Below are 27,344 nucleotides of genomic sequence, written 5' to 3' on the forward strand. Positions count from 1 at the left end.
GGCCTATATCTGCCTGCAGTTAAAAAGTTCTCAGAAATAATCACATTTGTTTTGCTTAACCCATTTATGTACAATTATTCTAAAAAATGTTTAATGTAATACAAAAAATGCCATCGTCCTGAATGCATTTTACCATTATAGAATTGTGACTTTACAAGGGTAGTAATTTAGGAGGTGAAAATACTGTGAAATTACAAATGGCATGGAATTTGTGAAAGCACAACAACTGAAGGTCTATGAAACGTCAGTTAATAAAGCATTTTTTTAAACAATGGCACTTTAAAGTTTTGAACTAAAATATTATTTCAACCATATAGCCTGTGAATGAATATGTAATGTTTTTTTTTTTTTTTTTTTACCAGTGTCGGGAGTCAACCAGCTCTGGACGCAAACTGAGCTTTTTGAGAGTTTCATAACCAACCACCATGACTATTGCTGTGGGCGCTGAGGATATGATGCGAGCAGAGAGGCCTTTGGTCATCCCCCAGAATCCTTCCTCTCTGATCAGCTGGTTAAAGGTCTCAATGACTGATGTCCTGCCCTCCACCTGCCCAAAAAAAAACAGTCAGATATTTGGTTATTGGGATTTCTGGGGTTTAAGAAAAATTTACGTCAAAAACGAGAGAATTGGGGAAAGCACACATCAGAAAAATTAAAATATACAAGTGTAAAGAATTACACATATACGTCAAATCAGTTATGTTGTGTTGCTGGTTTGCATTGGTTGCATTTGAATTTGTTAACCTCATTTTACATAAGGCGGTTTTTGATAGTCATCTGTGTTTTGTTGTACATGTAAACACACTCATGCCAGCTATACATATCGGTTGTCTGATTTTTTACTGTGTTTAATGGAAATCACCTGAACCCGGGCCCTGATGACATCCATGGGGTTGGTGACAGTGGAGGCAGTGGCAGCTGCCAGAGGTCCAGCCACTGCCTGCAGCACTAGATGAGGGCAGTTACTGGGAGCCATCTTAGACAACTGTTCTGTGGAGCCAATAAAATTTCAACTGCTTCAGATTCAGCTGACATTATATCAGTCTCTAATGAGACTGACAGATTGCCAACTAAGACGACTTCTGTCCATGTGACTCTGAACAGTATTTTATCGATCAAAACAAAGATTCAAAGTACATAAAACTGGCATTGCCACTTTAATACATACACAATCTGCCACTAAACTGAGCAAATGCTTTGAAATGTTACACTACCTTTCAAAAGTTTGTTGGTTTAAAAAATAAAAATAAGAAAAGTATTTTATGATCACCAAGGCTGCATTTATTTGATCAAAACTACAGTAAAAACAGTAATATTGTGATATATTATTCTAATATAAAATATCTGTTTTCTATATTACCGTTTTAAATATGTAATTTATTCCTGTGATTGTGAAGCTGAATTTTCAGCAACCACTTACCAGTTAAATAATCAGTGACACACGATCCTTTAGAAATCATTCTAATATGCTGATTTTGTGCTCAAGAAAGATTATTTATTATTTTCAATGTGGAAAACCATTGCGATGCTTAATTTTTTTGTTGAAACCATGACGGAATGTATTTGAAACAGAAAATTTGTAACAGTGTAAAATTCTTTACTGTCACTTTTGATCAATTTAATGCATTATTGATTTTTGTTTTTATATTTATCAAAAAAGTGATGCTAGGGATCTCTTACCTGCATAGAAGTGGTAAAATGGCCACCAAACGGCACTGTTGGGGATGTATGTGAGGAGAGACGCCACATATCCTCGATTGAAGCCACGAATGCCATCCGCAGCAAATATCTGCCCAATAATGTCTCTAGTCTGACTGAAAAATACAGAGCGTGTTGCTCCCATTTTGGGTTTGACTTTAAAGCGGGTCAGATGCTCCCCTTGGCCCTGCATCATGAGCTGCTGCGATATGACGTCTATGGGAACAGTAATGCTCTGGGCCACCAGTGACGCCGAGCCTCCCGCCACCAATGATTTCAGTGTATTGTCTTTAGAATAGTTGGAGACATATTTCCTTACCAGCTCGTAAGTGGTTATGTACGCCTGCACTGATATGAGTGTGAGCGTGGTCACCATGAAGCCCCTGTAAAGTCCTCTCAGACCCTCAGCTCTCAGAATCTTTCGGAAGGCATCGTAGGTCCCAGTGTAGAGAGACCTCCCATTCTGAACCTGCAGCCTGGTGCGGATCAGTGTGGCCGGGTAGACTGTGGCGCGGATGGCCATGGTCATGAAGACTCCAAAGGAGTAGAACTTGCGTTTGTCCAAGTCCTCCCATTCTATGATCTGAATGTTGTGCTTCTGCTGCATGTTTCCTGCCTGTGATGCCCGGCATGAGTCCCAGGTCACCTGGTAAATACCAGGGGATGAATACATATGTAAATGGGATGGCTGACCCAAAATAAACATTCAGTCATCATTTACTCACCCTCATGTTGAAACTGAACCTGTTGAACTTTCTTGCTTTCGTGGAACACATAAATAGATGATAGGCAGCATCTTTTGTGTTCCACTAAAAAAAAAGCAAGTCATACAGGTTTGGAACAACATGAAGGCGAGTAAACGATGATTGAATTTGATAAGTGATGATTGAACGAGATGAGTGAATTATCCCTTTGATTAATAATAAATCGAGAATGTGATTAGGAATTGAGGTTGCACTACTACAAATGAAGATAACTTCTTGAAATTTCTGTCATCATTACGCCTACTTATCCTGATGTCATAGTATGATTTTCTTTCTTCTGCTGAACTCAAAAGATGGTATTTTGAAGAATGTTGGTAACCAGTTTTGGTGCCCATTGACTTTCATTGTATGGCCAAAAACCACTATGACATTTCTTAAATATCTTCTTTTATGTTCCAGAGAAGAAAAAAAGTGGATTGACATTTGAGTAAATAATGACAGAATTTTCACTTTCATTTTGGGGAACTAGCTATTCCTTTAAGACTTGTTGTTTTTGATACAGTAAACTGTAGTAGTCACACTATTAGCTCCTAAATCATCTAGTAAGTGCACCGGTTCATTATAAAGTCACGCTGCTTGCTGGTGCTGGTGCTCACACTATCTCTGTAACATAATACTGCGGTCTCAAATCATGCTCAAATAAACATTGCCAGGGTCGACGATTCAGGGTTCAGCTGCTGTGTAAATGCACAAAGTGATAGTCTGATAGCATGATCTGTACTGTAGTGGCTAGTTAGCACAGCTCTCATGCGGCTGAATGGACAGCTTTATCATCTGTGATCTCAGCTCGGTTACACTTGAGCAACAGCAGTGAAGGTCTTACCGTGCAGCAGAGATGATTCAGTGGTTATGACAACTGTAATGCCATATTTAGGTTGACATTGGTGTGTATGTTCAGGACAGGACAGCAGCACTAGTTACAGCCGCTCACTGGGTAGTGAACATGGTAGTGATCGGTGGCGAGTTCTCCGTCTTCTTCTGGCTGTTTACGGCGGTTGGCAAACAAACAAAAAGGTGCATTCCCGCCACCTACTGAGCTGGAGTGTGGATCATTGATGGAACGGGAAGAAAGACTATAAAAAAAATTGAAGGAAAGGGACCAATAATAATAAATTGCCTTCTAAATCCTCTTAAACAGATGCACCTTTCTTCAAAATTTAATTAATGCTTTATTTACTCTATAACTTCATTATTCCGCCGTTTTTTAAGTGTAATATTTTCCTATCCCCATTTCTTTTAACTCTTCCACCAGAATTATCCTTTCATTTTGATAAGCAGAGCAATATATTACTTGCTCTTCAGTTTCTGCTAATCCACATAGACTGCAATTCCCAGACTCATGTTTGTTCATTCTATACAGGGAATAATTAAGAGCTGTATGCCCAAGGCGAAGTCTGGTAATGATTGTGTCTTCTCTTCTACTGCCTCGACTTCCTCTTTCACCACCAACTTTATTTTGAATCTGATAAAGATGTCTTCCTCTTTCCTCCTCATTCCATGGTACTTGCCATTTGCCTTTTATAGCTGTTCTAATTATAGCCTTAACTTCTTCTTTACAAAGTGGAATATTCAGTTCTATTTAAGATCATTTCAGCGCCTCCTTTGCTACATGATCCACTTCCTCATTTCCATCTCCCACATGTGCTGGAACCCACAGGAAACATATTTCTTCCCAATATATTTACCCTGTACATACTTAAAATAATTTCATATAGAATATCTTGTCTTGAGGATCTCCCACTAATTAGACTTGATAATGCTTAGAAAGAATCAGAGCATATCACCACATTCATTGGTCGAGAATCCTCCATCCACCTGGTAGCTAACAATATTGCTGCCATCTCTGTTGTGTAAACTCCTACTTGGTCAGATACCCTTTTACCAATTTTAACTTGATAATGTGGGATATATACAGCTGCTGCTGAAGCTCGACCTGTTTCCGGATCTTTAGATCCATCAGTGAAAACTGTAATCATTGAACTATAAGTCTGCTCAAGATACTTAGTTATCACTCTATTTTTATCATTAATCATTTTTTTGCAAATGAAGATCTACTAATGGTAAAGAGAAGAGCCACGGTGACATGGGTGACCTTACTACTGTCGGGCTCAATTCTACATTTATGATCCCTCTCGATAGAGCGTCCTCTTCTGCAATCCATCCAAAACTATTAAGCTTGGCAGATTCATGTTCCCAACATTTTAACAACACTTTTTTTAATTGGATGAGTTTCATTATGTCCCTTTACTGATATCCAGTAATTCAAAATTAGTTTTATTTTTCTGATATCAAGAGGCATTTCATTCATTTCTGTAAGGCAGGAATACGAGAAGACCTGATAGCACCACAACATATTCGTAATGCCTGTGACTGAATCATTTCTACTTTATGCAGCAATGTTTTGGACGCAGACCCATATGCTATACATCCATAATCTATGGTTGACTTAATTATTGCACAATAAGTTCTCTTCAGTGAATGATGTCTGGCCCCCCAATCCACCCCAGCTAAACATCTTAAAATATTTAAAACTTTTTTGCATTTATCAACCATTTTTTGCATATGAATTCCAAATGTCAGTTTAGTATCCAGCCAAACCCCATACCTTAACACATTCACCTGTTCTAAAGGTTTGCCATATAGCTGTAATTTTCAGTTACATTGTCTCTTTTTGAGAAGCAGATAACCTGTGTTTTTGACACTGATAATCAGAATCCCCACTCATCTGTCCATTTCTCCACTTCATTAATTGCACTCTGCATACTTTTAACCACATACAAAACATTCCTCCCTCTCTTCCACAGTGCCCCATCATCTGCAAAAAGAGTCTTTTCAGCTCCTGCAAAAAATGGGAAAAAATGTCATTAAAGGGGTCATATGATGCTGCTAAAAAGAACATTATTTTGTGTATTTGCTGTAATGAAATGTGTTTATGCGGTTTAAAGTTGACCCCTTTAATCATTACACTAAATCACAGCTCTCTGGTCCGACTTTCTATTAAAGGTTAAAGTTCATCGAACGGGATGTTAGAAATACCGTAGGTGTCAAAATTCACACTTACACTAATTTAATTTAATTTTTTATTTCATTTCATTTTTATAAAAGCATGCCAGCTAACTGAATGTGGGCATATAGGTGAGAATCTGTTGCAACTCATGTCTACCTTCCATAAAACCATTGTTGCTACAAATGACCTTGATATGTATGCATTTGACATTCAGTTTGTTTATTTCTACATGGTTTTGTGACATTTTTTTTTAGATAAAAAAAACTGATACGATTTTGTGCAGTTTCAAATACTTACAAAATGAAGTAGAAAGAAAACGTATGCTCCTTTGTCAAAAGATTTCAACTCTTGCTTCTTTTATTGTTGTTGTTTGTTTTTTGCAGTAAGTGTAGCATTTGGACCAATCAGACACACAATTTTTCATTAAATTGAACAAATCAATTATTCATTAGATGAACAAACATTCACAGACCCCTCACCCAATAAACATACTGGGTGCCAAGATGTCTGTGAACGAGGTCCAGGCCCCTGGTTACCATGGCAACCATGATACCTTTGCTAGACCAGATAAACTTTACGACCTAATGGCATGTTGAGAGTTCTCCCTCTCACTACATTTTCCATAGGAAAGACACACAATGCACAGCAAAATGGACTCTTCTCTAATTAATTCATAGGAAAACCTTTCTATGAATGAACACACATATCCTCAGGTCATTGTGTATACCATTACTGTTCTTGTATATTGTCTTTTGTATTGTATACTGTTTTATGCATGTTATGATAGATCACTAGTTAATATAACCTCACCTGTATCATGTTTGGTCTCTTTGAATTCGTCTTCGGATGATCTAATTGAGAGTGCATATTACATGTTGATACCTATGCAACATATTAATGTTCTAAGAATCTTTACTAGTTTGTGCATCAACACCCAATCGAATTACATATGTGAAATACCATGCTTGGAGACAAAGAGTCGTAAACTTTCTCTCCAAAAGTTCAAGACACCATTGGCTCTTTGATCCCCCGGAGGTGTGAGCTCAATAGGAGCTCAATAGGAGATAAAGCTCTCACATCAGTGACCCACCTCGGTCAGTCTGCGGTTCTGCTAGATACGGAGAAGATGAGGATGTGAGCTAGAAGTCTTCTGTACCTTAAGTCTGCGCCAGGCCTCGGCCTTGACTTTCCATTCACCAAAGATCCTAGGATCTCAGCTGATGTCTCTCTTAGCTCTTTTTCACTTTCCACTGGGAAGAAACTCCCATCAAGTCTCATTTGCCCTTTCCCATGCATGAGTGATTGTTTGTTTGTTTGTTAGACTAGTTTGTGTTAGTGTTCAGTTAATAAAACTCTTGTGCACAAATTTACTTACCTTACTACATGCTCTAATGCATTAATACTGTATGAAAGTATTTTCTGTGGCCACGGAAAGATCCTTTCCTAGAGTTTATATGAATTTACACTGAATGTTCGTTGGACGAACAGATTGGTTGATGGCGATTTAATTCTGCTACAGTTACTACTGGCAGCTGATATAAATAATTGTAATTAATAATAATTAACTGTAATTATTTATATACATTTCCCTTTTGAGCTAATTTGCTACATAAGTGTGCCTTATAAAAGTTGATAGCCTATACTCCCTGTCTTGCATTGTAAATGTGTAAAATGTGTAATGAAAGAAAGAAAGTCTTTCTGTCTGTTACTATCTATTTACTGCCTTTGAAATAATTTCTCCATACCCATACCTTTCCACAATGTGATATGAATAAATGTTCCTGTTGTTATATTACCAAAACACTGCAGATATTGTAGCTAGAGTGGAAATTTATTAACAATTTATCTATTTGTGAAGAGTAAATTGGGCTTAATTAAATTTATTAAACTTGGTTTTATTTGTAGTTTTACTGAGAGACCATGTAAATTACTGATTCATTGAGTGTAATAAAAGTTCACATTTCAGCATGCAGGTGTTGCTATAATTCCGATTACATACATTTTTTGTCATAAAAAGTGTTAGATAAAACTCATCCACAGAGAACACAAGAATCACTCTTCAATGCATATATCACAGGCATGATATGTGAGTTATTGTCAGCCATTTACATACACAACAAACCAGTTATATTGCTATTTTGATACTTAAACACATTTAAATGTTCAGTGTGAAAAGGTGTGTCTCTTTAAATTATCAGGAAGGTTAAAGGGATAGTTCACCCAAAAATGAAAATTTGATGTTTATCTGCTTACCCCCAGGGCACCTACAAGATGTAGGTGACTTTGTTTCTTCAGTAGAACACAAACTGAGACTTTTAACTCAAACCGTTGCAGTCTGTCAGTCATATAATGCAAGTGGATTTCTTTTCAGTTACTGAGTTACCCTGAATGTCCCTCTACAATGTTAGTTTTGAACAATAACTACTGTTTACTGCTTTTGTATTTAGTGGACTTAGCAACAGTCTACAAGAATTCTGTGTGTTTTAAAGGCCTCGTAGTCATTCTTCTGATGAGTGAGTTTGTTGTATAGTGTAGACCATAAGACGCAAATCTCCTGCAATGGATGCTATTAGATGATCTTGTTTTACAAGCTCAAAGCCAAGGTAGCAGAATGTTCTGGTGAGGAGCACTGTGGAAGAGACAAGAAGAAGTCACAACTTCTCAAAAATGCATCAGCTTTTATAGGCTAGAAGATTTATGTCAACCCCTCTGGTGAAATGTGAGTAATGTTGTCATAATAATGTCTTAAAACACAGTTGATAATTAGGAATGGTGTAATGTATTGTGGTTCTTTGTAACTGTAACTGTAAGACCCAACCCAACCCATTCCCAGCAAATCAAAACCACTCATCCTGAACTTACATTTATCAGGCCTGTTCTTCATGAACCACACAAATACATGATTGGTCTTCAGTTTCTCCTCTGCAAACTCCAAAACAGCAGTGAGCCTTCAGGATTAAGGAGAATAAAGAAATCATACTTACTAATTTCCTTTAAGGAAAGTAAATTCAATCTGACACCATGCAATGCCTCATGGCTATTTTGGACATGCAAGACTAACTCCTATCTTGATCCTATCTCAAACTCACATTTTAAAAACATATTTCAAATCAGTAATAAAACCTGACAAACTGTCCAAAAAATGTTGTTTCTTTTGCACAAATATTGTTAAGTGTGTATTTCAGGTTGGTCCAGCCAGGCATAAGCACACGTCTCAGGACACTGACTGTTTCTATGGGAACTGGAGCTTCTAATGGTCCTGCAGTGATGCAATTGGTGATTTTATTTAGAAAGCGGAACTTATTACGCCATATTGTGCATTGCACTTTCTTGCAATCTTAGTAATTAGAGTGAACTGTCTTGGTACAATTGTTGACATTTCCACTTGTATCATCAAATTTGTTTGGCTGTGAAGAATCTGTCCCTTTTGGGATACAGTGAGAGTGCAGAAAGTAGTTATGCAAGACCTTTTAGGCCAGGATTAGAAGGTTTTGAAAAACGTATAACCTCTATTAATGTGACAGTAGTGGGGCTTAGTGATCCATTCCCAGTGTCTTTTTGCTAAAATATATAGGTTAGTCATGAAACTCTAGATATTCAGAGATGCTGCATATGCAGCCAATGAGCTCACTGCCTTGCATTTATATGGCTGGCTAGCATTCACTAGAGATTCCTGCAGTGCGCTTTCAGAGTTTCTCTGAAACCCTCCACCTTCCCCAGCTCCACCTGTATAGATCTGCTATGGGTTATTTTATATGCTATTTGTGCAGCAGCAGTATGTCTTAAACACTCACGGCACTGTTTCGCCGTATGCATTGGCAGTAGCAAGTTCCTGTACTTGCTTGCAGCAGCAGCAATAATCTACAACTACAGCAATAACCAACAGCAGCAGCAGCGTAGCAGATCTATTCCGCCAAGACCAAATACATTAACATTGTCATATCCATCACCATGCTAAAATCTTCCAAGAGTTGTCATGATTAAAATAGGTCTTATAGTTCAGTCCATACTAATCGCTTACCCTTCTTTGGTGCCTTTGAGAAGTTCTCCATTTGGTAAACCAACAAAGAGGCTACGGCCAGAGAGCACAGTCTGCATACTCCATGACAACTGCTCACTTAGCTGATACTGAAAATGCAGAATAGATGATTCGCTGTCCAGTGAGGTCACCTGCTGTTTCACAGTTAACTTCCCATCCTGCATGAGAGGATGACATAAAAATTCTATTAGCAAATTACTTTACATTCATCTATGCTTAAATAAAGTCACATTCATCTCATAAACCTGGATAGAAGTAGCTGCTAGTAGTTTGGACCACTGAAGCATTACATTAGATACGATATTTTATATGTGGCTGTAGTAAATAAGCATCTCCATTGTGAGGTTGTGATGGCCTCACCTTATAAAGGAGCCCATCTTGAGTCAGATCCCTGCTCGTGCTTTGCCCAGCTGTGTTCATCCTCTGTGGGTGAGGAGCATCAGGAACACCACTGAGGCCCTGGAGCTTGCTGCCTGACCGAGCGGAGCACACAAGCTGAATCCACAAGTACAGCTCTGCACAGACACAAGACAGAACTTTGAACTTTGAGTTTATGGTCTGAGTAATTCATGTTAAACAAACAAGACACAAGACATGGCCAGTCTGGCACAAACTCTCATTTGGCTGCATATGGCATATATTTGATTTAATAACAGTCTTAATGAATGGTGTTATACAGGTACTTTAAGTGCATAATTACAATCCATGTTTAATTATGCATTTACAGATTTATCAGTACTAACCTAAAGATATTTTACTATCCCCTACCCCTGAACCTAACCTTCACACAAACATTGCATGTTAGATTTTAGACAGGTAGGCTACATTTGGTCCTCAAAATCTAGACAACCTGACCCCCCACACCTAGTCTAAATGATCATTAAAATGAATTTGCATTGATAAAAAATTGCGTCATGACTCATGAGTAATATGCATTTGCAGTATATAAAATAGGCTCTATTAACTTTTAATTATATTTATTTTTTATATTTATTTATTGGCCGCGCAGGGAGCTCAAGCATTGCGTAACGTGCCTCTTGAGGACGCGCGCTTGTCTAATCGTGCAAACTGCTCGACACCGGAGGAGCACTGCTGCATTACAAATAAAAAAAATAAAAATACAGAAAATAAACGTAAAGATCAGACACCACAATGATAGAGAAAAGATCTGATAGGACAAATGTGCGGTCCGGGGCATGAACTACTGATGATGTAATGTAAGAACATGATGTACTTTACACTGTCACGACTCTAAATACGGAACACACTGAGTCTTAACCAGTTCCTCAGCAATAGCGAGGGATGATAGCTGTTTGATTTGCAGACACTGTAAATCAGATATGAATCATTGCGTATTATTCACCTGAATTCCAGATTACAGTTTTTCCTGTAGCCTATTTACAGGTAGCAGTTCATCTGCAGAATGTCAATGTCTTTTCATTTGGACGTAATGCACATATTGCATTTTAATGCAAAATTAAAAATAAAAATAATAAAATAAAACGGGTATTAAGAGACAATAAGTGAGTCTTATCCAGCACTGACGGTTTCATATGAACGCCAAACCATGCAGGGAATGTCTTTGAGCTAATGCTCGAGTAGGTACTGACCTAACCAAGGAAAAAAGAAAGACACAGAAAACAAACACGCGACTATTACTTACCTTGCTTGGGTGTTGATCATTTCTTCTCTACGCAATAGATTCGGATGAGTTGCCCTGACGAGTCTCGGGTTTAAATAGACGTTATGATGCTGCGTCCTCGCGCGCGCCCTCTCCAGTGGATCGAGTGCACCTTCATCATCATTTCAAGAGGTTGCATCTCCTTTAGCTCCAGTGCCCAAGTTCACTTACTGATTGGAGGAGGGAACTGTGATTTTCCCCTCCTTGTCCTTTCATAAATATATCTACAAATAACAAAATTACATAAGAAAGAAAACAGAAAGTGTTTTGGAGAGTCAGTTTGTGTTAAAGACAGAAGGATTGCAATTAAAGGCAATTATAATGAATAAGTAGAATTTATGAATGCAGTTTGACCAAAATGTTCCCTTCACGGTTCATTGGGCGACGGAAAGCCAGTCAGTCAGTCACTTGTTATGTCATAACATCACCGCTAGATGAAGCAATAATCCTAATATCTCAATCCTGTCCTCCAGTACTGTCACCTCATGATTCCTTGTTTAACGCTGCTCTCTCTCTCTTGTGCAAATAATGTCAGTCCAGGTATTTTGCCTTTTTTGGAAAAAGACAAAAAAAACATATATTGACTAATGTTTTTGCAATACTTCAGCATTTAAAATTACTATACCGACACAGAACTACACACACACACACACACACACACACACACACACACACACACACAACTAACTCTAAATAACTATAACTAACTATAAAAACTAATTATAAAACTAATATAAACTAACTAACTATAACTAACTATAAAAACTAATTATACAACTATATATAAACTGCACATAAACGACAATATATTTTGATTACAAAAACAAGTAAATAAATTTTGCATGCAGTGTCAGTAAATTATGAAAATCAATATTTTTATACTGCTTTGGTGACTGTGTATGTATTAACAGAATTGGGTCTATTATATGCTTTGACTTTCTAAGGTTGTTTCACGTTTGAATTGCATTTCATGTTGAAATTCATGTTGTAAATCAGTGATTATTCTGACATGGGCCAATGTTTTCATTCATCTGCAAAATTACTGTGAAATGAATAAGACGTGACATATTATTAACACAACCCTTTTATTGATCTCTACTAAAACTACAACTCCTCAAAACTACATATAAAATATATATTTACCTTAAGAAAATATAAATAACGCAATGTTTAAAACAATGTCCTGAGTGAAGGCAGAGGTTAAAATATACCTTAGCTTCACAGCTGTCTGTACTTTTTTGTCAGTAAAGTCAGGCAAAATAACAGTTAGGGGTGTTTGTCTTCTTTGCTTACTGGAGGTTTGCTGAGTAGGTTTAGTTTCTCTTAAATAAGACACATTAATCAAATCATTTGGTGATTATATTACATATATCAGTATAAGAACACAACCCTGTCTAATATTTCAAAATGATATGACCTCACAAATGACTCAAAGACATGATCCTGCTGCTAGTGTGGCGTGAGAAAGAGGCTCTTGGCAGCGCAGACTGGCCTCCCTCACTTTGCCTCATTAGATAGAGAGGCATGAAGCGGAGGCTGGTCATTTGCGCAGCTCAGTCTAAGGGGAGGGTTGTCTAATCTTCCTCAGTACAAACATGACTCTGGAAGGTTGTGGAATGCCTCTGCTGTGGGGGCGGCAGAGGGTCAGGCTGAGGCCAAGGCAGGTGGTATACATCAGCCGACGGATGACATCGCCTACCCCCACCACCCTCTAAACACTGCCAAATACTGCCCGCTGAAGGAAGAGGAGATGGGACACGATTGAGGGTATATGTCTATACATTAGACTTGTTTGAAAAGGACAAGTTAAACAAAACTTTGGATGAGCCTGAATTTAGCGTGCCCGTGTCAAAAGCTCTGTCCTTTTGATTTTATTGCATAAGCATGCACTGAAAAAAAAGTGTAAGATTTAGTTGAAAAAAGCTAGTAAACAATTTTCACTCAGAAATTGTGAGTAAATTTCACAAATATTTATAAAGAAATGGCAAGGATAATATTGAAATAAACATGATATGTTTAAGTAGAAACAGTATAAAAATAGTATAACATACTGTAATATACTTTGTTTTATTTACAAGTTAGAAAAATCAGGGTTTCTTTGTGATGTAAATGTAAACTCAGATGTGCCATTGGAGAAATCATAATCTGAAAGCTATTTTTTAAAAATATATATTATTACATTTTACGAAAATATTACTGTAATTCTGACAGTAGTTTTCAACAATATCAAGACCTTATGTGAAAAAAAAAATATTAAAATAAAATAAAATCTAAAGAAATTCCAATAAAGGTTATTATCTTAAACTAAACGTATATAGACAAAATAATAATAATAATAATACATTTTTATTACTATAACAAATCAAACATCAACTACAAAAAATTTAACTTATTTTTGTCGCCTATAGTAATCAAATAATCACTTCTCATTTTCAATTAGCTTAACTAATAAAAATGAAAAAAATAAAAAACCCACAACAAAATTACTAAGACATTAACAAATCTAAAATGTATAAACATTTAAACTAATTAAAACTATAATAGTCTGAGCTGACACTAAAATTAACTATGATTCCACAATATGTTCTTCATAATGAAGTAAATATTTTACCATATCTAGTGGAAAAACAAATGTTAGGATGATTAGGATGATTCAAATTAATACAAATATTACAGAATAACTATTTTGTTTCCATTTACTCTCAGTGACATTTATATTAGCTGAATTTTATTATTATTATTAATATTATTATGATTAATACTGCTTGACCTGAGCAAGCAGCATGTCCTCCTGGCGGCCTGTCAACCATTTGATGTCAATAGGCCTTTTGTTCCTCATTCTTAATAATACCACTCCACACACACTGTGTCCACTTCTCTGGGCATAACTTTGTCCCATATTATGTAAACAACAAAGGGTGAGTGAGGTTGTGTTTGAAAATTTTTTACCACTTGCAGTTTTCCTCTCTGTGCCCTTACCAAAAAGTAGTATACTTCAAGTTTATTTTAGCAAGTATACTTAAGTAAAGTTCAAGTATATTTTTAAGTATACTTTATGTAGTAAGTATACAAATATCAGTGTACTAGTAGTATACTTGTAAGTGTACTATTTCAATACTCCTGGGGACTAAATTGGCCCACTTTCTAGTATATAAAAGTATACTTTTAAGTATACTTTAAGTATAACAGTAGTAAACTTTGAGTACACAACTAGTTTACATCAAAATGTTTAGTTTGTACTGCAACTATACTAAAAGTGAACTTATAGGCAGGGTCGTTTCTAGCCAATTTGACGCCCTAGGCGAAATCCCTATGCCCCCCCCCCAATTATATAACCCCAAAGCTTGACAGTTATTATTACCTCTTCATTGGTCGACATTTTATTCCATAATGTTACATAGTTTTGATACTGTTTTATGTCTGATGATCGTGTTAGATTACATGTGGAAGCATCTGTTGTTTCGGTTTCTTCTTCACTTGAGTTTTTTGGAAATTCTGTACAGAAGATGTGTACTAGCGCCCCCTACAGTATAACAATGAAAACACGGATTCTAGGAGCACAATTATAGCTAAAATATATTTAGACTTTTTCTAAGTAGCCTATAAGTCAAGTATACTTAAATGTCATTTTAAGTATATTTCTGAGAAGTACATAAAGCCCATTTCTGAGAAGTACATAAAAAGTAGACTAAAAGTATACTTTCCTATTTTTAGTTTAAAAGAAGTACACTAATAGCACACCTGAATAAACTTCTTTTTCGTAAGGGTGGCTGAGTCAACACTGAGTCTTGTACAAGCGCAAAGTTTCTAAGCTGTACAGGCAATAGAGCAAGATGCACATTTCTGATCTCGTACATGTATGGTTACATTTAGGCTGCTTTATTTATCATCCCATATGGCCCCGTTTTTTAAAGCGACAGAAAGTGCACAGCATGGAGCGTCTGAATAATGCAAACTGTACCGTCCTCTTAAGTCCAGAGAGAGTGTGTTGTGCAGTTGTGGAAAGAACAGGAGCTGACAGGCCCATACAGGAGGGAGGGTCATTATGAAATATTCATCTTTCTTAGTGGCTGAGACAGACTTTAGTACATGTGATGGACAGCTGCGTAGTGCCCATTCCCTTGCTGTATTTAAGTCTGACTTCTAGCGATTCCATATGATTGTCCTCACTGTCTACAAAAACACTGATTAAACTGAGATAGACTGATGTTGAGAAGATATTAGAACAGTTTCAAAAGAATATGTGGTGTCATTTTATTGCATGTGCAATATTAATCTATAAAAGTAAGTCTTCAGAACATGTTCACATTTCTGGAATACCAAATGATGAGTCAATACCAAAACATTTGTGACCATTTTATTTTTAAAAACCTTTAGTATTGCTCTCATATCTCATATTGAGAAGGTAAATCTTAACATATGCATATTGGCCCACTTTAGCTCCATCATGCACGCCCCTTATCCAGCCCTTAACAGTCCCATGCATCACTGAATCACTCCCCGACTTCTGTTTAATATTTGATGAGATCAGTTCCTCTTGACTGGTTTTTCTGTGTTTCTGTAGTTCTACTTTGCAGTCTGTGCTGTGTGAGAGGTTTAAAATGACTATATGAAGTTCTGCTTGCACCACCAGAAAAGTGGGTCTCAAAAGCTGATTGTGTTTGATGGTAAGTCTTAAAAAAGCCTTGCCGATGATGACCGTCCCCTAAAATCAAGTTTTAATACTTTGTTGCTACAAAAACTTTAATTTGTGCACTCAGACTTTAAGACTTTATACTTTAATTTGCGCACTCTTAGACTGTGCACATAGACTTTATGGTAGCACCATATTGAACTTTATGCAAGGCTGTGAGGACAGAAGTACAGCATTTTTAATGGACTGTAGTAGTAGTTTAACAACATGCTGTTAGGCTGATGAAATGTCTTCTAAAAAAAAAAAAAAAAACTTTCAGCAGACAAAAACTACATAAAACTGATTTGAGAGTTGTGAGTTTTATATAGTGAGTACCATTGAAAAGACTTTAAGCTTGTCCCTCACAGCCTCGTTTTCATTCCCGTAAAAATCATATGGCATCTTCCCTGACTAAGGTCTATACAATGATGTTGTACATATGACATATAAAATATGTTTACATATTTTATCAATTAAAATAACCCAAATTTTGTTGAGGCTCAGCATAGCACACTTCCAAAACCCTTATGGAGAAGTGGTCAGAGTTTTTATTCTTGTGCATTTTGTCTTGTAGGCTCAAATTGTCCTTAGTTTACTGTATAATTTGAATAATAATTTTAATAACTATAATCTTTTTATAAGTATTATTAAATATAGTCATCCTGTCTTTTCACATTGGACAGCCGCAGTTCAAATTGTCATTTGTCTGAATACACAGTAGCTCATGTTTGCTTCTCTCAGTATGAGCTAAGCCCAATTATTTGAGATGGAGCACTGAAGAGCCTCAATGGGAGCTTTTTGTAATTTGTCCTGTTTGGCAGCCAGTCTAGGCTCAAGGAACAGGGCCAAATTTTGATGTTCCCATCCAGTTTCCAGAGTATTTACTATTTGATTTCTTGTTTTTTACATTATACATAGTCTTCATGAGATGTTCCTTTAACAAAAAGTTTGGCTGGGATTGTATTTTCTAAATGCATGGAATGTTTATGTTAGACAGCGTCAAAACGCCAGAGTTCCGTGCTATCCGATCTCAATTTGTCTCTCTGGGAATGTGTTGCCCTTTGTTTTAACAGCATAACATTTCATGTGCATTTTCCAAATTTAAACAGGAAACATGGGATCACTTGTGAAAATATGAGGGAGGACATAAAGTAAATAGCTCTTTAATCAAGAAGATATAGTAAAACTTTAACTAATATGTGAGCAAAAGAAAAAAAACCTCAACAAAAACATTAGTTATCATTTGCGGGTGTCTTCATAGTTGTTTGCTTTAATATAAGAAAAGACAGATGGTAACAGATAGAGGAAATGACAGATTAACACAAGAGCTTTTGTCAACTCTGACTTGGCAGTCCAAGAGAATACAGATGCAAGAGAAAGCTAAAGGGCATACTAATATCCTTTGGTCACAAGGTCTCATTGCTTCAAGAAGCAAAAGAGGCCATCAAGAATTAAACAGGAAATAGACTGTATCGATGCAAGCAGCACTTACCATTATTTTGTTTGTGTTTGTTTTTTATCCAGCTCTGCATCAACAATTATTCCAGAGATTCTACACCAATGGTTTGTTTTTACAGTGGCAAACCTGTCACTGACCATGAGGCAATGAACTGTGGTGACTTTGTGTTTTAGGTGTTTGGTGTCTAAAATGGCCGAGTAGGAAGGTTTCTTGAGACTGAGAGCAGTTTGAATCCCAGTTGGGCATCAAGCTGATGTTACAATGAGGAGACATGTTGACCAATGTCCGTGTGTGCTGCCTATTTAGTGAAGGAGTTAAAACCAGAGTATTTCAGTCTGATGGAGAAATCCCCGGCTGAAATACACTACACAACTTTTAAAATCGTAACAGATTTTAAAATACTAGGCATCATACACTTGTCGACTCTGTAAGTGGTTAGAAAGAAAACTGAACAACTAAGGATCACACACCACCAGACTTTAAAATCATTCCGAATACAACAAACTCATGGAGAAATGCTTGCCTCGTTACTTAGAGGTGCATTACAAATTAAAACAATGATTTCTACAATTGTCTTAAAATATCAAACATGTTTGATCTCCTCCGACTGGATGGAATCATATTCTGAAGCTGAAAAAATCTGTGTTTGGGCCCATCACAAACTATGCAATTTTCTGTCAATTCTGCAGACTTTTGGCAACTATAGCGACTCACCCAGACTGTAAATTGGGGCAAAAATCAAAAATCAGCCTTTACATCAGTGCAATCCTGCTGACTTGATGGGAAAAAAAGAAGCCAAAAATTATATGCGGCCTATTAATGTGGATGCATCACTGAGGATCATCACTCACAACATGAATCAAAAACTAAAAAAAAAACTCTCAATAATGTCACCACTTATGTACATCTAAAGGGATAAAGCCTTTCCAAAAGGAATATATTTCCTCAATCAGACTTGAACGTCTCTTCTGAGCTGAAAGAAGGAGCGCTGGAGTAAATGTTGGATATGCAGTGAGGCACAGAGGACACAGGGAAAACAAGCTAAGTGCTGTGGAGCTCTATGACGCTGATGCGATGGGACGGGGCCAGTGAGGCATAGGAGGAGGAGTGTGGATTGAGGTGGCTTTTGGGACAATGGGCCTGCTCTTCTCCAATAAAACATGAAGGCCTCATCACAGCATTCTGGCCCCACTGTACAGGCTTTGTGTTGGGGAGCTCACCACTAACAAGGAGATGACACGAAACGGGATGTCGATTAACAATGCGCCGAGAATTCGCAGGGATTAGCCAACCTGTCACTTTTATGATACTATGTTGTCTTTCTTTGATTTACAAAGTACTAGAAGGAGATGACATATTTTTAAAACCATTGGTCTGAATGTTACTTTGCAGTGTAACGTGTCAGACGAATGCCAGCACCCTTCTGGCGATGGCATGTCTGCACTCAGCCAATCTGTACACTTGTCATTCTTTAAGAGCCTGGCACTGATACGTCTATCAGTCTGTCTACTGTATAATCATCTTTGGCTCTGTGTACCTCTGTGCTCTGTTTGACTTATTTTTAAACCCCTGAGAACAAGACAAGAGGCATAGGTTACTATTCGAATGAGTGTTAATGGAAAAACTGACATCAGGGCGGTCAACCTTTCATTTGATGTTGTTGGCAAATATTTTTCCAAACTATATGTTAGTACATTAAAGCTTTAAACACATCCAGTTTGGAGCTTGTAACCGAATTAAGCAGTCACTATAAGACAGGCCCTCAAACAAACTGCAAGTCTGTGTATAAACATCTGTAGGATTTATAAATAGTTCATATAGTTCCCTTATGTACAATGGAATTAGAGAGGCATGGCAAGAAAGAATTTGTCTATATTTAGACAGATTGTACAAAACAACACTAGGTCAATCGCTACAAAAAAAAAACAAAAAAAAAAAAAACGACGTGTTCTCAAACCCAACCGCACCCCGCCGGCTTCAACAAGCTCCTTTACTTTGTGCGACTACACAATATCAGGAAACGGGACAGAAGACCAGCTGAAGGTGCAAACAGTCTAACATGACATTTATGAGCTTTTACAGTACAGGCCCATTTTTAATAGACGGTTCCCTGTATCGTGTGTGTCTCGCCACGTTTAAAGACAAGTAGCTTTCCTTTTAAACAGATGTTCCCATAATTAAATGCACTCAAATGTCAGGGTTATTTTTAGAACAGCTCAGTTTTTCAACAAACAAATAGAGGATGTATAGGCTACACCCTGATCCTTTCACAACTGCCACCCATAAAGAAACTTTAAAGTTAGTTTTACAAAGTTTTTATATCTCTCGAGTAAACGAATTAATATGCCATTTCTCTCTTTTATTTATTTACTCCCCTCCCTCCTCCTGATACAGTTGATATGAGATGTCTCCAATAATAAAAGGAGCGGTTCCAATTGGTCCGTACTTTCCCATGAAGGCGATGATTCACTAATGGAGGGGTTGGCTTATCCACCAGCTGCAACGCCGCTCTCGAGCCTGCCCCATCTCACTTGATGACCTAATTGGTCATCTACAGGTCAACTATGGAACAGGTTTTACCCATGAGCTCTGCTTTCTTTGAAATTTAACATTTAAAAAGAGGTAAATGTGAGGTGGCACCGCCATTTCTCTTCCCCCCCCACCACCACGCACTGCACTTCTTTTCACCGAGTCACCTTCGCGTCTTCAGTTCACCTGGCACTTTTGACACGACTTCAGTGTCCCGCACGAGTTCTGCTGAGTCCCGCACGGATCGCCATCAGGATCCAGTCGCACTTTAGGACGCGGAAAAAAACGAAACTTCTGACGGTCCATCTGGGTGTTTAAAGTTTACGCACAAGATGAGTATCAAGTCTGACTCCGAGCCAAACAACAACGTCTCTATTGAAGAGGAGGTGAGAGTTCGGGGTTTTAAATGAGTCCCTGAGGTGTTGTAATGAGTAAATCTGTCTAGGTCGATTTAAACTAGTTTCAGACTTTTGAAGTGTGAAGGGGAGCCTCAGCGTCTCTCCGTGAAGTTGTTTGCTGTCAGGGAAAGTAAGGAAATAATCACCCGAGAATTAAAAGACGGTGGTTTGAAGTCAATTCAAAACGGGAAATTAATGACCATCTCTTTACCTTGAAAGATTATCTGTTTGTTGAGCGGTGTGTTAATGGCGCTTCCTTCAAACATTTAGGGAGTTAAATTGCGCCATGTGTGAAGGTCTCAATAAAATACATACTTATTCAAGTACTTTGTTTGGAAGGCTCGATGTAGTTTATCTCAAACCGTCACGTAGACCGGCGCAAATCACCGAATTGTTTGAAATTGGCTTCAGCGTCACTGACCGTGATTGTAAAAATAAAAAATTGTAATGGTCGTAATGCAGCACGGAGAAATTATTTAGTGGTTTCTTCATGAACCATGCTTTTAAAAATGCAAACAGTTTAAACTAAAAATAAATGGCTTACTTTAAAACATATTTCAGTTTTATTGGTCTCTCTCTCTCTCTCTCTCTCTCTCTCTCTCAAACGGCAATAAACATGTGAAATGTAGGTTTATATATATATGAACACTGCTGCCATTATGCAGGCCATTTTGCTCCATTCATGAATGGCATCTCAAATAAGACACAATATAATCACATTGCACAACTTTGAAAACTCTATTTTGGATTGTGGATGTCAATATAACTTGCAGCTGTTGGAATAATCAATTTTCCTAAACAACATGAAGCTAATAATTAATTTAAATTGAACCTTTATACTATCATTACAACATACAGGTGATGCACAGTAGAGGTGAGGGGTTGTGGAGCTGTGGTTGAGGGCCGAGGAATGGTGTTGCGCTGTTGGGGTTGTTGCTGTGGGTCAGAGGAAGGAAGTGCTGTCACGCTGTGCAATGTTGTCCATCGCTGTTCCACTGGCAGTCCATTGTGGCTTTGAACCGCCTACCAAGTCCAAGCGAGTGGATGCGCATTTGTTTATTTCTATAGTCATTTAGCTGAATGTGGCCATATTAAATGTTTGTCTTGAATCTTTGTGCTGTACATTTCTGCTTTGAGTGTAAAGCTGCCAGGCTTTTTAAAACGCAATTCTTGACGTTGTGTTTTTCAGTTCATTGCAAACCATGAGATTTTTTTTCTTATTTTATTAAATTCATGCTGACTTTGTTTTCCAAGGGTCCTTAATCACTTCATTTCTGTTCTGTGTCTTAACCAAGTCCTCTTTGTTATCTAGTATTTTTTTTTTTTCACATATTTAAAATATATTAGGTATTTGATTTTTTTTTTTTTTGTATTTTACAGGTACGAACTCTATTTGTCAGTGGTCTGCCAACAGATATCAAACCCCGTGAGCTCTATCTGCTGTTTCGACCATTTAAGGTAAAAACAGATGTTTTAAATAGTAAATCTTATTGACCGCGTTTAGTCATAACTTTACTTGTGTCTTAGCTCCTAATTGTTGTGGTCACCCAAGCAACTGTTAGAAATTATCACAATTCTCACTATAACAATGAATTAACTGGAGGGGAATAATCAAGTTTATAAATTGAGTTTGAGTTGTAAGAATTGGAATAACACTTGGCAGCAGAGATGTTCCACTCGCACAGGTTAGCAGTGCGGTAAAGTGCATCCTCTTTAAATGTTTCTATCTGACAGAGTTGGCCTCTTATGGGGAGTGCAGCAGGAATTTCTTCCTTTTTCAAGCATGTGACTACATTGCTGCTAATTGGATTTCTTTTCCTTTTCAGGGTTATGAGGGTTCACTTATCAAGTTAACATCAAAGCAGGTGAGACATTGTTTGATATTACAGCTGACCAGGCCTGTGTGTTAAAAACATGTACTTTTGCCCTTGTGCTGCAGTCATGCCTATTTATTTTTCTTTCAGTGATTATAAACCTATATTTAGTACGGTGTAGTGTGCAATCAATATTATATTGTTGTTGTTGTTGTTGTTGTTGTTATTATTATTATTTTGTGTGTTTTAATATTAATGAAAAAAATACATTACCATGTCTCTTGTGTTTTTGATAAATGATACTGTGGCCATTGATTTATTCATTCTTTCTTTTCCAGCCTGTTGGTTTTGTAACCTTTGATAGTCGTTCTGGTGCTGAAGCGGCAAAGAATGCGTTAAATGTAAGAAACCAGCTGTGTGTGTGTGCGCGCATTTTTCTACTGTCAATTTATACAACAATGGCCATAGCTTGCATACATTTCTCTATTTATAACATTTAACCATAAAGCATGGTGAGCTTAAGGTGTCCCATATTCATTGATCTGTTCCAATACATTACAAATAAGTGCATAATGTTCATTTCAAAAGTTACTGAGCACCATGATTCGGAGAAGCCACTCTATGGTAGATTACCATTAATGTTTTTTTGTCTTTAGCGTGTAGTATGTGTCCACTTCCATTTAGGTAACCACTAGCTTTGCTGTTCATTCACTAGTAGAAACGTTCACTGCATGTGGGCACCAGCTTAAAACGCACTGCACATTTTGACCAGGGTCTGGCAGGCACAACCCATCCCCAATACTCTGTCCCCCCCTCCCCGCCTTGTGTCTCCAGGGGGTTCGGTTTGACCCTGAAAACCCGCAGACCCTCCGGTTAGAGTTTGCTAAGGCCAACACGAAGATGGCAAAGAGTAAGCTGATGGGCACTCCGAATCCCACAAATATCCACCCAGCTCTAGGAGCGCACTTCATAGCACGGGACCCATGTAAGTTCATGGCCGACACGGTAGTTCACACTGCAGAGACGGACAGACCGGCACACACACTCTGTAGCTACACATCTATAGAGTAGATCTTAGGAAAACACAAGAAGAAACTAATCCACATCCACATGCATGTGTCATTAGCAAATGGCCTTTTCTGTTCTCTTAGTTCAGGGGTAGGCAAGTTCGGTCCTAGAAAGCCGCAGTCCTGCAGAGTTCAGCTGCCACCCTAATCAAACACACCTGAACAAGCTAATCAATGTCTTCAGGATTACTAAGGCTATAGGCAGGTGAGTTTTTTTTCTTTTTTTTTCTTTTTTCAGGTTTGGAGCTGAACTCTGCAGGACTGCGGCTCTCTAGGACCGAACTTGCCTACCCCTGTCTTAGTTCTATTACACTTAAGTTGAGCCTTAGCACTTCACATCTCATTCAACCTCTCTTCTGTTCCAAGTCACAGAAATTACCAGAGATCACACAGGTATCAGTATTTAGTTCCTGCCTCTTTTTGTTAATTTTAGGAGTCTTTTGGTGTGTTAGGGCCTCTGACTTCAACAATTTGTCAAACACTTGATTTTGAAGTGTTGTTTTCAGTCATATCTGACATACTGAACTGAGCTGGCCTGAGGTGATGGTTTGCTGTGCTTATCCCAATCCTCAGATGACTTGACAGGGGCAGCACTGATCCCAGCATCTCCAGAGGCCTGGTCTCCTTACCCTATCTATACCCCGGAGCTCAGCCCAGGCCTGCCCCACACGGCTTTCACCTACCCAGCAGCAGCCGCACTTCATGCTCAGGTGAGGCCATCTTTACCAGTTTTTTTTTTTTTTTTTTAATTCGGAAAATTTTTCCTTTTATTTCTTTTTTCCTGCTTCTAGATTTTTTTTTTCTTGTTTGTCAATTCTCATTTTTATTTTATTTTAAATTTTTTTTTTTTTTCTTGCATGTTTTTGTTCTTTCCCTTCTCGTTTGTTTTATTATTTTTCTTAAATTTAACTTTTTTTTTTATTTCTGCACTGGGATCCAAATTCATCTTTATGAATATTATGCACTAATTTATGGAAGGCAATGTTTAACAATGTAATCCTGCTAGTCATCTTGTCAAAATCAAAGGATTTTTTCCCCAGAAGGGAAACGATACATTTTAATGTAAAAATACATCAATATATGTTGCTTTGAAGTTTTATTTTAAAAATTAGACCACATTTATAAAATGTAAACTCAAATATGTGTATGTGTGTTATGCTACAGTAAATCTGATTTGTTGGACGATCTTTTAATGCACGCTTATTATGAACATTTATTAGAAATGTGAATAAAAGTTTGAGTATTCTTTCTGGCCAATAAGTAAATATAGCAAGCATCATTTAAATAATTTGAGCCATTAAAGTCTTTAAACATTATGCTTTGGTTGCATTATGTATTTACCTATTTGACAACCTCCAAAAGATAATTTCATGTTTTGTGTGCCAGTCATCTTTAAGTTATGTTAGTTGTTACGTGAATGAGTTACTACTTTGCTCAATGCTAACATGTTTGCCTATCCCAGATAAGTAGAGGCTATCTAAATGTCAAGTAAAGGCTAATGGTCCTGGCGCAAAAGTTGTTATAATTAAGTATTCAAAGAAAGCAAACTGTCAGCTGTGACTGCTTGGGTCTCATGCTAATGAATTGTGAAGATTTCCTTGGCTGTGTCACAAAGTCTGAAGGTGTTAATTTATGGGGTTTTTTTTTATTTATTTTTTTATATTGTTTAGATGCGCTGGTATCCCTCCACATCAGACTCATCCCAGCCTGGATGGAAATCACGGCAATTCTGTTAAAATATAGTAAGGCCATTCCATTACCTCACATGCAACATGTGATTTATAAAATGTTCTGTTTTAATAATAATGATGATGATGATGATGATTTTTTTCTTTTTTTTCTTTTCAGGTTTCTCTCTTCAAATGGTGTCTTCCAGCTCCTGTTTAACATCAGTCCAGTTCATTTGAACTTTGTTTTTGGATGTATTAAGTCCTTTGAATTTAGGCCATGAAGAGATGAAATTTGAGTTTGTATTGCTCGTTGAGCTTGTATTGAAATTAGTGCTGTCAAATGACTAATCGTGATTAATCGCATACAAAAAAAGTTTGTTTGCATAATGTGTGTTCTGTGTATATGTATTGTGTGTGTGTGTATATATAAAAACACACAGTATTTTAAAAATATCTACATGTATTTACATGTCTATATATATATATATTCATTCGTTCATATAATTTATATTCTAAATAAATATTTAATATAAACATCCTATTTTTCTGAAATTTATACATGCGTGTGGGTATTTGCATACATAATAAATATACACAGCACACTATGTAAAACTTATTTTTGATGTGATTAATCATTTGACATCACTAATTGAAGTCATTGCCAACAGCACAAAAATAGACCTTAGCGGTTCTTAATGGATCGGTCCCTTGAACTTTTTTTTTTTGTTTGTTTTTTGTATTGAAGAATTTAAGCTTAGATACTCATTTATTCATTCATTGAGATTTGCTCTGGGTCTAAGTAAAATGAGACAATCAACTGAAGCTGACATTGAGCATGTTGGTTTTGGAATGAAGTGTAGCTCTGTGCGTCATTGTAGTATGTTTGTTGCTTCCGTGAACGGTGTAAACTTGTTCAGTTTGCCTTGTTTAGTAGCTTGGTCATTAAAGATGCTTATGTTATGTACAAAACTGGCCAAATTATTTTGGGTAATGTGATGTCCAGACAGCCAGATGGTTTCCCCCTGCTAGTTTCCACTGTAAATCAGCCTTAACACATCACAGAGGGTCTGATGACTTTACAAAATATGAGACAACCTCAATCTAGAGTGTGTGACTGGGGAGAGAAGAGTTTGTGCAATTGAAATAATCTGTATAAGTTATTGGTAACTCTATTATTATTATTTGTTTTTGTATCCATGTCCTTTTATAGCAGTTTCAGAGGTTAAGTTGTAATTTTGTTTTGTTTTTGACTGTCAGTGTGGCACAAAACTAACAGTGTATATGGACGGCAAATTTGCTGCTAACATGAAATTGCTGTTTCAAGTTAATACTCTGAATATAAAGATATGCTACAATGGTGCATGTGTTTAGTGTGGGTATAGTAATGGTTAATTCAGACATTTGAAATGCTTTTGTAAAAAAAAATGTGTTTGGTGTACAAAAATTCTGCTGTATGATAGTATTAAAATGGGAATGCATTAAAATGGCTTGTGTACTTTTATTGAACTGTGCACTACAGCTTTGTTCGAATTGCAGCAGCTTGCATGGATCCATTGATCATGTACTCAGATTAAACCTCTGGAATTAGGGGCATAATTTAGACAATTCATCTAAAAATTTAGTCATCCATGTTTTCAAATATGCATGAATTTCTTCCATGTAGCACAAAAAGGGATGTTAGGCAGAATGTCAAAGACCGACTCTTTCAGTTGTTTTTATGCAAAAAAACAAGTCTGAGACTCCCATTGTGCCCAACATATCCTTTTGTGTCATTACAGAACGTCAAACAGGTTTACAACAACATGAAACCTTTACGTTTGAAGTGAACTATCAAAGAGAAGACCGTAAGAAACAAATAATGTAAGTGCTGCCCTCTAGAGGAAGTGAGTCGGTAGTCTTTGTAATTTGTTTTAAATAGGCTGCCTGCACTGAAAGTTGCTACTGAGCACTCTAGCAATGTGCCTGTTGTTGATCACTTTTGTATTTATTGTATTACAGAAGTCTTTACTCCAAACGTACAAAGTGTAGTTTGTCTTTGATAAAGGCCCAATTTATAAATGCTGCTCTCCGTGGTCCTGATTTCTGTCAATAAAAGAAATTTACACGCGACGTGACGCACTTCAAATAGGCTGTATGCCTCACTCGCATTGCACAATTTAGATAATGACAAAAATTAATAATCAAATTGTTAGATCTAAATATATTCATAAATCTCGCAGAAGGCTCTAAAATGCACAACACATCAGACGCTATGACCAACTTTGTTGAATAAGCAGAATTAACTTGTATGAGAAAATGAGACTGGGACAGCAATCAGAAATATTGTAATGAATGATATAATATAGATAATTTGGGGGCATTTAAAACATACGGTAGTTTTTGAAACAGTAAATTAGCCTATGGAAAATGACGTCCACGTCAAGTACCCGACCCTCATGAATAAATATCAATATGTAACCAGTGATTGGTTGCTCAAGAGAAGGACTGTCTCCCAGGAGAGAAAGAGGTGCTTGACCCGAGCACAGGTGTTGTGAATTAGGCCAAAA

The 27,344-nt window shown here is 37.1% G+C and overlaps 3 protein-coding genes across 5 annotated transcripts; 1 reads left to right on the plus strand and 2 right to left on the minus strand.

Moving 5' to 3' along the window:
* Positions 1–346: 346 nt before the first annotated feature.
* LOC107696612 (solute carrier family 25 member 44-like) lies at positions 347–3,427 on the minus strand. Of its 2 annotated transcripts, none has more exons than XM_016497053.1 (4): positions 3,286–3,427; positions 1,681–2,344; positions 863–990; positions 347–547 (listed from the first exon to the last, which is right to left on the minus strand). In XM_016497053.1, the coding sequence occupies exons 2-4, from the start codon at positions 2,303–2,305 to the stop codon at positions 356–358; spliced, it is 945 nt and encodes a 314-aa protein (XP_016352539.1). In that variant the 5' UTR covers positions 2,306–2,344; positions 3,286–3,427; the 3' UTR covers positions 347–355. The 2 variants fall into 2 exon arrangements, with proteins under 2 accessions (XP_016352539.1, XP_016352538.1); XM_016497052.1 differs by lacking the exon at positions 3,286–3,427 and adding an exon at positions 2,424–2,486.
* A 4,337-nt stretch (positions 3,428–7,764) lies between these two features.
* On the minus strand, positions 7,765–11,349 carry LOC107696613 (ornithine decarboxylase antizyme 2). Its single transcript, XM_074187044.1, is given in 6 exon segments — positions 7,765–8,098; positions 8,332–8,417; positions 9,491–9,666; positions 9,869–9,949; positions 9,951–10,023; positions 11,172–11,349. Coding segments are annotated over 6 exon segments (567 nt in total). The 5' UTR covers positions 11,192–11,349; the 3' UTR covers positions 7,765–7,967.
* Positions 11,350–19,770: 8,421 nt separating this feature from the next.
* On the plus strand, positions 19,771–25,167 carry rbpms2b (RNA binding protein, mRNA processing factor 2b). Of its 2 annotated transcripts, none has more exons than XM_016497102.1 (8): positions 19,771–20,235; positions 21,628–21,705; positions 22,074–22,112; positions 22,400–22,462; positions 22,896–23,046; positions 23,702–23,838; positions 24,799–24,870; positions 24,977–25,167. In XM_016497102.1, exons 1-7 carry the CDS (start codon positions 20,182–20,184, stop codon positions 24,862–24,864), a joined length of 588 nt encoding a protein of 195 aa, XP_016352588.1. In that variant the 5' UTR covers positions 19,771–20,181; the 3' UTR covers positions 24,865–24,870; positions 24,977–25,167. The 2 variants fall into 2 exon arrangements, with proteins under 2 accessions (XP_016352588.1, XP_016352589.1); XM_016497103.1 differs by having other exon boundaries at positions 24,799–24,868; positions 24,971–25,167.
* The last annotated feature ends 2,177 nt before the right edge of the window (positions 25,168–27,344 follow it).

Source organism: Sinocyclocheilus anshuiensis, unplaced genomic scaffold, assembly GCF_001515605.1.
Source record: "Sinocyclocheilus anshuiensis isolate Anshui unplaced genomic scaffold, SAMN03320099.WGS_v1.1 scaffold502, whole genome shotgun sequence".
Taxonomy (NCBI): domain Eukaryota; kingdom Metazoa; phylum Chordata; class Actinopteri; order Cypriniformes; family Cyprinidae; genus Sinocyclocheilus; species Sinocyclocheilus anshuiensis.